General features: G+C 41.9%; 1 protein-coding gene across 2 annotated transcripts in view; it reads right to left on the reverse strand.

The window, feature by feature from the left end:
• The window catches only part of myo3b (myosin IIIB), a gene marked incomplete at its 3' end in the record, with an annotated part of 89,790 nt that overhangs the window by 56,337 nt on the left and 18,784 nt on the right, over positions 1–14,669 (reverse strand). For both annotated transcript variants that reach the window (XM_079517875.1, XM_079517874.1), the window contains 5 exons: positions 7,854–7,919; positions 3,547–3,702; positions 906–990; positions 676–792; positions 23–127 (listed from right to left, as the gene is read on the reverse strand). In XM_079517875.1, coding sequence (XP_079374001.1) covers positions 23–127; positions 676–792; positions 906–990; positions 3,547–3,702; positions 7,854–7,919 — 529 coding nt within the window. The remainder of the gene's footprint in view (positions 1–22; positions 128–675; positions 793–905; positions 991–3,546; positions 3,703–7,853; positions 7,920–14,669) is intronic.

The following is a 14,669-nucleotide window of genomic DNA, read 5'->3' on the forward strand; positions in this document are numbered from 1 at the left end:
AAATATCTTTTTCATACAGTACCTGGTCTTTAAGGAAGGTCACCATGCCCTGGTAGGCTGCGTCTGCTGTGGCAAAGATGTGTGGTGGGTTGTCAGCTCGTTTCAGTCCGTGGTACAGCTTTGAGAACTAAGAACAGACACCAGTTATATAATATACACAGTATGTATAGGTTCGGGCCCTCACATCCAGAGTTTGCCTACATCGTACCATCGATAAGATGCTCATTGAGACCCAACTCATGACGGAAACTGCATCCTTCGAATACTCAATTGCCAGGAGGAACAAGGTCAAAGGGAAGTTCCATGAAGTATGGGACTACTTTTATTTGTATATTAAAGGATGGTTGCATTAACAATTTGTAATTGGTAATACATTACGGATATAATCACTATTGTTAACAACAGAATGTGGAGGGGTGTTGTCCATTGGGGTTTTCTTTTTTGACTGCTAGTTTTTTTTTTTTTTTTTTTCTTGTCTCTTTCTTTTGTGTAAGTCATGTGTATTTTGTATGCTTTATTGTAAAATCAATAAAAAAACTTTGATGACAAAAAAAAAAAAAGATGCTCATTGACTAACAGGGCAGCATTGGCTGCAGCAAAGTTGAGGAAATCCCATTATCTAGTATGCGAAACATAACATAATCAGAATGTGTGTGTGGATGAGTAAGTACCAACCTGAGGAGAGTAGATGCTGAGACCCTGGAAGGGATTGAGAGCGATGAGGATGTCACCAACGTAGGTGTAGATCTGCAGCTCATCGTACCTCTTTAGGAGGTGGCTAATTATTATCTCCTGCAGGACAAGAAACAGGTGTAAATCTCACAGCAACACGCACCGACTGCGGATCAATTGCATACTGCCAGGGACCGATCGATGGACCACGGAATAAACACATTAAATCTTACCTCATCTAGGAACTCCAGATTCACCAGATCATCATCAGGACAGCTCTCTATTATGAGGGTTTTACGAGTATTGATCCGCTCGTGCCTGTATGAAGCCGGGCATATGAGAACACGTCAGAGAAGGCTTCAAAGTGCACAACAATGGGATGCAACAATCAAGCTGCCTGGGTCTGTGTAAAGCCATTTCGCCCCCAAGGCTAGTTTGTCACCCCTTAAGGCTCTTCCCTTGGGAGGTCTCTCCCATTATCAGGGCCTGTGATTGCACTTCATCTTTGTTTTGACCTATCACTCTTCAATGGGACCCAGTGGGCAGAGGTCAACACAGAGTCATCTGGCTCAATGGAACAAATGCAAGAATCTCAAGGGATCCCCATGGTATTGTGAAAGAGAGAGTGCATGAGTGTGTGCGTGCGTGTGAGTGAGAGAGACTGAAATTGAAACAGACTATTTGTGTACAGCTACTTTGCATTTATGTATACTGTGTGTGTGTGTGTGTGTGTGTGTGTGTGTGTGTGTGTGTGTGTGTGTGTGTGTGTGTGTGTGTGTGTGTGTGTATGTGTGTGTATGTGTGTGTGTGTGTGTGTGTGTGTGTGTGTGTGTGTGTGCGTGCGTGCGTGCGTGCGTATGTTTATATGCATGCATAAAACCATGCATATACAGAATGAATTGCAGTGTGCTCTGCATAACTGTAAAAACAATTTGACATTGGAAAGAACAATCCCCAAAATGCATTGCATGTCAATGTTCAATTTAGGAATAACAATGAAAAACATTTCTCATTTGCAGAAAGGCATTTATATTCTATTAGAATTAATAATCAATCATATGCGAGGAATAACAACATTTTCAAGGCTTCACCTTAGGCGTTGTTTTCTTCCCTTGCCCCATTCATTTCCTATTCTGAATATAGCGTGAATGTAACTAAGAGGAAATCAAGTATAACATACATTTGGTATTTGAACTTGGTCTCTGCAAACGTAATCATCATCGTTTGCATCTCCAGAGATTAACTTCCCTAAAAAGATCCAAGACCTCTAAGCTTGCACATGCATATTCTACCTACTGCAGCTGCTTTAAGGTTGCCTGTATCTTTATTCTCATGTGAAGTCACTGTGGGACTGATCTGTGGCATGAGAGACTAAACCGGGTGAGCCCAGTTCTTGCCTTACAAGCTCCTAATCCAATTATCCACTTTTGCCATGGAGAGGAACTCCGGATTGGACTAGACCCCCACCATACAAAGGAAACACAACATCACATCTCATCTCATATAGTCAAGGGCAGGTACAGCAAAGTCTAGCTTTTTTAAATGAAGATAAACTACATCGAGTCAGCATCTCTCTAAAGCAAATAAGTGAGGTGATGCTTTCTCACAAGCCATACTATTGAATCTAATATGTAATGTGTGCTTTGTGTACGGTATATACAGTGTGTCAGTTTGCAAACTTCCAAAGCGGCTCCTGAGCCACTGCCACCCCTGTGTGTGTGTGTGTGTGTGTGTGTGTGTGTGTGTGTGTGTGTGTGTGTGTGTGTGTGTGTGTGTGTGTGCGCGCTCGTGCATGTGCGCGTGTGTTTGCAGTACATTTACTCAAGTAGCGTATTTACAATACTGTTATTTCTATTCCATCTATTCCTACATTTCGGATCCAAATATTGTGCTTTTACTTCACTACATTTTGTTTGTTTATTATTACAAAACATACACTTAATCCACTTAATTTCGGCCATTTGAAAATAGACGATCTACAAGCTCACAATGTGTCACATCGTGACGCATTGTGAGCTTGTAGATCTACTTTATCAAAAGATAAAAATATTTGTATACATTTAAAAAGTTGAAACGGGACATTCTGCATAATGAGTACTTTTACTTTTGGTACTTTAAGTACATTTTGATGACGATACTGTTGTACTTTTACTCAAGTACATTTTGAATTCCGGACTTTTACTATTTCTATATTGCAGTATTGATATTTTTACTTACGTAAAAATTGTGACTACATTTTCCATCACTAGGTACACACACACACACACACACACACACACACACACACACACACACACACACACACACACACACACACACACACACACACACACACACACACACACACACACACACACACACACACAGTATATAAAATATTGCTGACTCTGTAACCTCATTAGCAACACAAAGAATGCAGAAGAATGGCTGGAAAAATAAAGTACATACATTCTGAAGTGAGTGTTTCACTCCCTCGTTGATTTAATCATATATGGGTGGGGGAGTGCATGGTGCCTGGAACTAAATGCTTCTCTTCAAACTGTTCAGATTCACTGGCCTAAATGGCTTTTATTAATCTATAGTTAGTCAGCACAATCACTCGGGTCGAATTAGTCCCACTCTCCTACCTACTCTTTAATCACATACTGTAATGTCCCATTCTTGTGAGTCTTATCATTTTCTACAGGAGTGTAACCAGATAAGACCCTGCCCCCTACTGGGCAGAAATTAGATTTACTGTACCTCGATTCAGAAGACTTCCACTACCACTGCTAGCAGGAACGGTAGCACAATAAAATGCAACCAGATTGGATTCTCTATAAGGGCAATTTTGCAATTGAAGAACAAAGACGTTGCATTTTCTTTAAAACTTACTTTGTTTTGGTTTTGCAGCCTAGCTCTTGTTGCTCCCGGATGAGTGCAGACAGCTGTTGTCTGAGAGTCACATCTTTGCCATGGGCCTGTTTGATGAAAGGGTGCTCCAGGAGGTGAGTCACAGACGGACGCGCCTCAAAATCTTTTATGAGACACCTTCGTTAAAAACAAAACAACAACCACCATGCAGTTACTACATTTGAATGCTGTCCATTATGTAAAATCACGTACGCTAGTGTGATGTAATCTCTTACGGGTAAATCATACAGGAAAATCCTGATATTTAAAGTTTCCGATTCTCAAAACGGACAGATTTAACATAAAAAACCCACACTGCACATTCACCTGAGCATTTTAGAAAGCTGATTGCTCTAGATTAGCTGTGTCTAACTCTCGCATCCAGTGGGGAGCTCCTTGCCAGTCTGGGTCACTGAACCATTTCCTCTGGCGTTTTTTGTTTTGAGTAACACATGGTCAGCATCACCATGGCCCCCTGAGTCTAAACAAGCGTGGCTCCACCACTGCAGCAGCAAGCCCTATCAGCTATGTGCAGTGTTTGCCAAGAGGTCTTGTCACTTTGTGATACTGGCTCAGGGCTTATTATGTAAGCTTGGCTTTAGCTTCTGGCACCTTGGCCAATAGATAATCAAAAGCACACAATGGAACTCCAGCTAAACACATTGGTGTTTTATTGCTGAACAGATTTGACATATAGGACAGGTACACCAGAGAATGAGCCTGTAACCATAATCAGTCAACATAAGAAGATGCTGATCAACATAAAAGATGATGATGTTGCATGGTATTGGATTTCAAAAACCCATATAATGCATGATATATTCTGTGAATTAAAATAGCATATATATTTTAAATGCACTAAGAATGTGTCATCGATCTGTATGTTCATCTATGGGCTTAAGTGCCTGGACATGTTTGTAAGCACTACTACAACATTAGAAGCAGCAGCCAGGTACCAGATAGGAGTGAACAAAAGCATTCTAATTCCTACCACCTAATAGACACTGAAATTCTGTTTCTTTTATCAGTTTGTTCAGCTCTGAAAGTTAATTCTGAGAATTCATTAGCGTCAGGACATTAAGCAGAGGTTGCTGCCATTAGCAAAGGCTGCGCTGCCAGGATGCTAAACATCAGGCCACTTTGTCACAGAAGGCAGCTCTCTGGCCGCACAAGTCCAGGCGCCAGTGATGCATTTATTATCCTGAACACCCCGCGCACATGCACACACAAACACAAACACACGCACGCCCGTACAGACACTGGGGTCTGGCAGAGGGCTGAAAAGGCTGCTCACAGAATAGCCTGTGAAGCTTGATAACATTGTGCAGTCTCCCCACATTGTACCCTGGTGGGCTTTGTTTGAGCAGATTAATTTGATATGATATCATCCAATCCATTACCCCACATTACAGAGGATGCAAGCCCAAAAAAGAAACACCCTCCGAAAAGCAAAATAAGTCTAGAAAAGAATGGCTGCATCAGTAGAGCTTTTCTTAGGTTTTAATGTCCCCAGAGGATGCACTGGACTCTCTTTTGACCAATCAATAACAGACATGCTTATGTAATATATATGTCATTCTCGTGGCAAAAAAATCCCATTTGCTTTGGTTTTCATCATCAACAGCTGATAACATGTGATGTGAAGGAGAGAGAAAAGAAAAAAGGTGTGCGAATAATTTTACACACAAATGTAACATTTCTCTCTCATCATTCTCAACAAACCTCTAGATATTAAGGCAGTATATTTTGAACGGCCATTACAGGCCAACAATGACATTATTTGCTTTGCACGATGGAGAAAATGATAACTTATCAAGGCCGTGGATAGAACAGATAATTCAAGGGAATGGTTTTGTTCTGCTCTGTGACAGATTTACACAAATGAAAAGCAATGAAAGGAAAAGACAACAGGGTTGATAGGATCTGGCTGAAAAAGATCAGTAGCTGTTCCCTCCTTGTGGGATATGCACTGCCACCTGGAAATGTGGGGCTCATGCAAATGCTCATCACAACATGCTTTACTCACAATTCATATTTAAAGAGATACTTCACTTTCAAACATGTTTGGGGTCATTTTTGAGGCGCTAAGCCCCTCCTATATACAGGATTAATGTTTGTTTTTAGTTCAATGAACGTTTGTTTTTAGTTCAATGTTTGTTTTAAAAACGCCATTGACAATGAAGGGAACATTTACATCATCTTGTCCCTAACACAAACATTAAATGCCATTAACAATAAAGAGAATTTAATGTTTGTTTTGACACTGTTTGTTTTACATCGCCTAATCATAGCAACATGAGTTAGACTTTAATATATTAGCGCCCCTCACTTCACACATTTTTAAGGCTTTTGTGAGTATACAGAAACCGTTTTTAAGTGGCTTTATTCAGTATTTAGATACAATGATATGCATTTTATCAGACATTTTACCCTTCCTATACAAACCCATTGTAACTTCAAATTCAATTTTTAAACCATATGATATATTAATCAAAAACACGCATCCCAGGTTCTAGTGACTGATATTGTCCTTCTAATGTGTGAGGGGTAATTTTTGAGTGGTGCAACCACTCCCTTACGGAGCTATGTGTGTGGGTGGGTGGGTGCCTGCCTGGGTATGAGCACGAAAACAGCATGGTTGTTTTTCACCACCTGTGCGCAACCGAACACACACACAAACACACAGGCACATATTAACTTACATATTAACATATTAAGGCATATTAACTGTATATATGATGATTTCGGGTGTGCCAGTACAGTACAGTGACAGTACAGTAGAGGGTACAGTAGAGGGACCGGCACACGGTAACTCTGTCATTTCTCAACCGTTTCGGACGCGGGGCGGCACGCCGGAACCAGCCCGGCCCCCTGGGCGCGTTCCTGGGGGTCTGGAGCTCCCCCCCACCCCCGGGGACCCTCACATGGTAACTCTGTCATTTCTCTAGCGTTTCGGACACGGGACGGCTCGCCAGAACTGGGCCGGCACCCTGGGTGCGTTCCTGTGGGTCTGGTGAGACATAGGAGGGGCCCGGACAGGAGTCAACCCACAGAGCCTAGTCCCTCCACATGCCAGAATTGTACCTCCCAGTCCCGGCAGAGTAGTTCCGGAGTGGATCCAACGGATTGTCCCTGGTCTTTCCCTAGTGGGTCTGATCGAGGGTAGCTACTGGGACGTAAGTCGGGACTTGATCACCCCGGCTGGGTCACCCGAGTGAGGGGTATGATGTTTGCGAGACCCGAAACCCCGATGACCGTGGGATACATCACTGAGGATACGTCCCAGGTGCATCCTATACATTATATATATATATATATATATATATATATATATATATATATATATATAATGGAATCAGTCAAAAGGGAGACATCGAACGTGACGTGTCATGACCATTATGGTGATGTGTCACGAGGCGTGATGGACTGACAGCCATATATGGAGGCGTGACTGACGGACAGGTTTCGCAGGTTTTCATAGTAATCTGCGACCTACTGTTGCAATAAATGAAAAAGGTAAATACATTTTACTATTAGGAGGGCACTATATGAGTCACCTTTAAAAAGACCCCAAGCATGTTTCCACATTTGGTCAAGAATTCTTTATATTTTGTATTATACTAAAATTGGGTGGTTTGAGCAGTCACCATAACAGTCATACAGTACTACACACATTACACAAAAAATGGTCCTTATGGATGGCTGCCATTCATAAAAGTTAGTTAGTTCTAAAGGTACAGTAATGTATTTCCTTTTAGTGTGTGCCTTTCTGGTCAAAACACATCCACTTCTGTTCCTGCCAGAAAATGATAAAAACTGTGACATACAGTACAGAAGTCCACAGGAGAGAGTTTAACTGACTTTTTCAACTTTGTCACAAGAGGACATCCATTATGGATGCGCTGGTTATACACCATTATACATTAACTTGTATCTCATCCAGAAGACCTGTTTCAGAAGTACTATGCTTTGAAGGATTAGTGTGAAGCCTTACGCCAGGGCTCCACCGGACGCGTTGCGTCTCCGTCGAGTGCGTCAAAAAACGCACCGGTTCAATTTTAATGCACGCGTCGCGTCAACGCAACGCAACGCGGGCAGTGGAGCCACCCTTCATTGATTAAAAAGGGAACATTCCCTGACGGTGACGGAGACGCGACGCTGACGCGCCCGGTAGAGCCCTGGTGTTACTCATTATTTGTCATGACATGGAATGGTTGTACAATGATGTATAAATGTGGCTTAACAGCTTGAACAGTGACAAAGAGCAGGGACGGAGGAAGGACACTTACTGGCCGATGAAGTGGCAGAAGCTCCTGCACCATTCATCTGGATGGCGTAACGTGGGGGAGGGATTTCTGAAACGTCATAGAAAACAAAACAAAACTTTCATTTCACCTGCAATAACCTCTACAACTCACCATAGAATATATACCGTTTTCACATGACATCATCATTCAAGTCTTAGAAGCGCCCCCATGGTAAAATGAAGACTTTGCAACATAATCATAGCAGCTAATAAATGATAAATGGCAGGGTGTGTCACCATACCATGAGTGTCCCATGAGGGCTCTACACAACTTACAAGCTGATAGTTGTCCAGCTCTGTGTCAGCTGCAGAAGTGACAAATGATAACGGCTCCTCCGGTCTGGCAGCAGGCATCTGCCATGCTAGCCAAAAGTTTATGGCTGCCAGTTATACCTCAGTCAGCAGCATTTACAGGAGGCCATCTATAATGAGACTATAGCAAGTTTAAAGTACTTTGTTGTGCATCATGTCAGGAACTAGGTTCGTACAAGGCTGCACAACCTGCAAGATACCATAATATTCTGTGCCATTAGCTGTTGGTTTGACAGAGACCCGAAGGAGGATAAGACTTTCGTTTAGTCAGACAATGTGACAAACGTCATCAATGACCTAGGAAATCAATTAACTGAAATGAAAGAAGCAACCTCCTCAGGGCATGGTTGACAAATCCTTGAGACTGACAAAATTCACACAAAGTGTCAGATTACGCACGCACGCACGCACGCACGCACGCACGCACGCACACACACACACACGCACACGCACACACACACACACACACACACAAACTGTTGTTTTATGAGAAAACATTCAGAGCCAACCTTGCTGTGCAGGTTACATGCCTAATGACAACCTATTTTACATCTTTTTCCGCTCTGCTAAGTTAGTCAAGTAAGTCTTTGATAAGTATTCAGGCAGACAATCCTTTCTGAAGCACAGATCAAAGCAACTAACTGGCTGCTTCAATGCAACCTCTAATATGAGCCTGAAGTCATGCTCTCGCCTTGATGTTGTACCATACTAAAGTACTTATATATTACAAAGTCAATATACCAGCACACTACTGATGATAACACTGTCAAGTGCTCTCATTGTGCTTAGCAAATTCAGGGGTGTTTTTTTTTTCTTTCATTCCTGTATTTGTGAGAGTGCTGGCTCATATTGTAAACACAAATGGCTTATTCAAATTTAGGTCCAGGCAGCGCTTGTACTGTCAAACGTTCATCAAAATGGATTGAGCTGAAATCAGAAGAGGTGTCAACAGCACTTGAAGGCTGCTACTAAGCCATGGACAGAGACACACTCATGCCTATGCAGTGCATTACAGTATATGAATATGACGTTTGATATGCAAAGAGAGTTCATAATTCTTCTCATAAGATTCTGGTAATTCACACAACCAATTTCCTGTTATGACTAGAGTTAACTTGAAGTTACTGTCTCCGCCAGGCCGAAAGGCATGGCCGAGACTATGTTTTGCACCCTGTCTGTCCGTCCGTCATATTTCTGTGTACAGCTCATCTCCAGCACCGTTGGCTTGATGGCAGCAAAACTGTGTAGACACACTGTGGATGCCAGAGCAGAACCTCTGCCCCAAATATTTCACATGGGCCTGTTATAGTGCCACCAGTAGGCCGATATTCTGAAGGAAAAAAGACATCTTGACAGTACTCCTACAGATCTGTTCCAAACATCACACAAATTGGTACACAGTATCTCTATTGTCATTAAACGAAACGGGTCTTTCAGATTTTTTATATTCCATCCTGATTGGCTAAGATTGGCTTTCAAGGTTTGCAGGAATGCTCCGTTTTTAATGTCTCAAATCATGAATACAACCTACCTATAACTGCACCGATCTGTGTATCAGAGGCCAAGGAAAAGGCAGATTTTTGCAAAAAAAAATGTTTTTCAATATTACTACCACATCACTACAAATCGTTACACATTGTGTCTATAGTCAAGTGATCAAGACAGATCTGTTAGCCTCTCCAATATACAGCTTTTGTCCCAACACGTCTCTATTTGCCATTGACAATGAAAGGAGAAATTAGGTCAAATGTCCGGCAAATATGACGTAAATCTTGTCCCCAGCACACATCTTATATTTGCCATTGACAATTAAAGGAGAAATTAGGTCAAATGTCTGCCAAATATGGCAGACATTTGGCAGGCAATATATGTACGATGACAAGAGCGCCCCACACTTCACATGGGTGTGATTTTTGAGGGGCGCTAGCCCCTCCTATATACAAGTTTAATGTTTGTTTAAAAAATGCCATTGACAGTGAAGGGAAAATGTACGTCATCTTGTCCCTAACACAAACATTAAATGCCATTAACAATAAAGTTAAGTTAATGTTTGTTTTGTCACCTAATCATTGCAACATGAGTTAGACTTTAATATATTAGCGCCCCTCACTTCACACGGGTGTGATTTTTATTTATATTCTATCCTGATTGGTGAATTCCTGGCAGAGACCTGCGCTCCGAGGCGCACTTTTTGTAGTTGTGCTCTTTTTCTCAGCTAATCTCTGTCAGCGTTTCCCAACCTAAGGTCTAGGCCTCCTTGCGGGGCGCCAAAGATCACAGGGGGGAGCATGATGCCATGTCTATTTGGCGGTAGTCTAAAAACATGTTGCACAAAATCATAACTTGCGTTCATCAACGTTTAGTTGATGATTACAAAAATAGCAGATCTACAAGCTCACAGCATGTCACATCACAATAGCAATGGAGGTGGTGACTGCCTCAGGAGAATGAACCAGAGGGAAACTTTCTGGATTCATTCCCTTGATGCGCTCACTGTCGCTCACCCCATCTAATCTCAATGAGGCCTGTTATATCGCCACCATGAGGCTCATTTACAGAATGTAGGGTGGCATTTCTTCCTTGGCCTAGCCCTAGTGGGAATATGCACGCAAACTGCAAAGTGTCATGACAATCGCTATGCTGCATTCATGATATATTGCATTTGGTTCAAAACAGTCCACTCCTGCAAACTTTGGGAGCCAAGCTTAGCCAATCTAGACAGAAATTCACGGAATATGAAAAATCGGACAGGTCCGTCAAAATCTGTAGGAGTAATATAAAAAATCACACCCATGTGAACTGAGTGGTGTAAGGTCTTATATAGACCAGCTGTGGTCTGACGTAATGTCTGACGTAATGAAATCACACCCGGGTGAACTGGGTGACCGTAGCAACCATGCTCATTTTTTTAGCACAGACAGACAGACAGACTAACAAAGCCAGTTGTAGGAGTGGTTTACACCACTCAAAAAATGTGTTTAGCAAATATCGGCCTCCTGGTGGCGCTATATAACAGGCCAATTTGACACGCACACACGCACACACAGACGGACAGGGTGCAAAACATTGTCCTGCATTCCTTTTCCTCTGGGCTGTCACATAATATGCAGCTTCAAAGGTGTTGATTGATTGACTGTGCCTATGTAATTACCATCTATCAACTGATAGGTACCCACATGCACTTGGACACTTCGTTCTAGTACCATTCTAGTACAGTACGTTCTAGCACTACTTAATGGGTTTGTCAGTCTTATATTGAAGACCTTCCGAGGTCGAAACATGTTGGCAGTTGCTTCTTAATAAACGATTTTCCTCCTTTTTACTCCACCTGAGTGCCCAGATCGTCTGTAGTTTTTTCTCATGTTCATGTGTGCGTGCGTGCGTGCGTGCGTGCGTGCGTGCGTGCGTGCCAGTAATGTGTGGATGGCTTCAGGTTGTCAGATTTAAGAAGGGGGCTCCGAGAAAAAACACGTATCAGTTCACATTCTATAAACTGAGACAAATATTAAGACTTGGCCAGTCACACATAATCCCCATCCATAACAGAAGGCAGGACTCAGATCACTATCATCACTGAAAAAGGAAACTGTGTCCTATCGCATGGAAATTGTTTCAACCATGGGTGTTGGCCCATTTTAATATGTTTTAATGTGTTTCCTTGCTATTGTGTTTTCTGTTGTATCCTTGTTGTGAAGTGCACAGAGAGCCTGTGGGGTGATGTTGCACTGGAAATAAAAATAAACTGAAACAAAATAATTCTATTATAAGAACAATTATTGATTGAGGTTTTTGTATATGCTTTACTTTCCATAATCCCTGCCTCAACAACCAAGCAACAAAACATGAAAATCTGAGAAATGTATACAGTAGTTCTTTACTGGGTCTTCAAAATGAAAGACTAAAATTCATTATGATGAAATAAACAGCCTCAATGGGGTTGCGGCGGTTCGAACAGAATAATGTAGGCTATTAACTTAACCTTGCTGAGTATAAACCTGTTTGCCAGATACCCCTGTTTTAAGCTACACAACTTGTTTTAGACTGGTGTAATACCCCTTTACTTGGACAACCGAACGAAAATACAGCTATGGCCTTAAGACAAGGGTAACAGAGCAGGGGTATTGGAGGCCAAAATAAAGACTTATTCAGTAAATGGCCCACACGCTCAAAATTTCAGCTCATCCATCACTACAGCCTGAGCTCCAGCAGGTCCCGTGCACACACATGAATGAGCACGGAAAACTAGTGCTACATTCATCATGTCCACAAACTCTCCAACAACATGGCCACGTGGTAGTGTACTGGAGACCACACAGATCCGTGTGCATGAAATAACTGCATCAAAGATGGATGCATAGACCTTTTGCTCATGATTGGAATGTCACCAAACCAAGCAGCCATCTCCAGTCGGTGTCCAATACATTACAGTATGTACGTACGTACCTTTGGTAGTTAGATGAGAATGGAAATAAGAGGGAAACGAACAAAATAAGCAAATGCTTTCAAACCAAGGAAATAGGTCTCAACATAACTGAAATAATCTTAGGGTAATACAATGTGTCATTAAAATGTATATAGGCTCTTACTGTTTCATTCTCCACAAAAGAATAAAAAAGTATACTGATCACACGGCTTCATATTTAAGCCTTATTCCCAGAGTCCCTCAATGATTGATCGAAGAACTGACATGTTGCCAATAGTAATCTTTTAAAAATAAAACGTCTTAGTGCAGTTGATGCAATGGACGTTTGAATTACATTTTGCCAGAGGCTAGCAGTGCTCACTAGCATATCAAAACAAAACATCAGATAACTTAGTGTACATCAAACATCATCTGAACCGAGGCTGTGGAATGTATATTAATCTACAATGCTCATTGAGGCATCCCTGAAAATAATGTTACTCTATACAGAGACACTGCATGGCTTTGGTCTTTTCCGAACTCAAACTTCTCAAAAGGATGAACAGTATCAGTGATAGAAAAGAGCTGAGATTTTATCGACACCTCTCACCCTTGACTGTTCTGCTCTGCAGACTTCATATTATCCTCTGGGCTCTCTCGCTATAGGAACTGGTCTCTGACCAGAACACTGGTCTGGATGCCATTCACCAGGCCTGTGATTTGATTAGCCTTTGTGGGCTTTTGACACGCCATCAATTACTTCCATCGTCTCACGCACGCCTCTGGTCTCCACACAGGCAGATACAAGCACTGTTAAATATGTGGATGCACAGTAAAATCCTGAGCGTTCGTTTAAATCTGAGAATGTACACATGTAACCAAGTGGACCCATAAGCCTTCATTTGGTTTCCTTCATACACTCTCTAAGTTACACTATTCTTTTTTACTCTCAGGCACTATTTTCCTAGGGCGGGTGAAGTGTGGCTGCGCCAGGCTACTATTTTCCACCCGGAGCAATGTGGTGCTAGCAGAAGTGCATGTGTTTATCCATTTTTTTGAATGGCGCAAGTGTCCTTTATACGCTTTGCGCCCCCGTTATATAAATAAATTAAAAATATGCACCTGGTAGGTGTGTTGGTCTTCAAACAAGGTGTGGTCTGGTACAATATCTTTATACTGTATTCCCAGAGCTAAATGGAATTTGTGCATGTCGTTTAGACCAGCCGAAACACAAACGTTTCCTTAGTATTTACTGTATGCAATGCACCACTGGAATGTGTGGGTTCACAATAAAGCCATGCGTTGAACGACACTCTAGTAGAGTCTGGTTCAACATTTTAAGTGACAATTGATACGAGAAATCAAAATCATTTTTGTATGCTCAAATGGCAGATAAACACATTTTCAAACACTTTAGTCCTATAGAAAGACGGATAGAACAAAGTTTACAGAAAAAGAATGGCATCCATTTTTAAGTAGTGTGCCTGTTTGAACCCGGGCCCCCCAGAGTTAGTGTCAAAGTGTACTTGAGCAAGACACTGGACCCCTAACTGCTCCTGATGTGGTGGTTGGTGCCTTGCATGGTTTCTGCCGCCATCGGTGTATGAATGTGTGTGTGAATGGGTGAATGTAATGCACAATCTATGTAAAGCGCCTTGGATAAAGGCACTATATAAATGTACCATTTACCATAGGACCCTCGTTTGAGAGGGCTACCTGACACTATTTTATTTCGGCTCTATAAAAATAATTGAATTTCATAGTAATTTGTGACGGAGGTATATAGAGGTTTTCCCTTTCTAGCAATAGGTTACAGGATACCTTCCTAGAGATAGGTTGTGTTTATGAATGGTCACTAGACAGAAATTTCAGAGGTGTTCCTCCTGGAAGTTGTGTCTCTTCCAAATATTCGGGTTTGTTGTTGCAGTAATAGCTGCACTATTGGTGCAGTAATAGCTGCAAAAGGAGCTTCATTCACCCATTCACACACACATTCCTACAGAGGAAACCATGCAAAGCACCAACCTGCAATTAGGGGTTCAGTATCTTGCTCAAGGACACTTCGACTCTAACTCTGGGGGTGCC

The sequence above is a fragment of the Electrona antarctica genome, assembly GCF_951216825.1.
Source record: "Electrona antarctica genome assembly, chromosome: 13".
NCBI classification, from domain to species: Eukaryota; Metazoa; Chordata; class Actinopteri; order Myctophiformes; family Myctophidae; genus Electrona; species Electrona antarctica.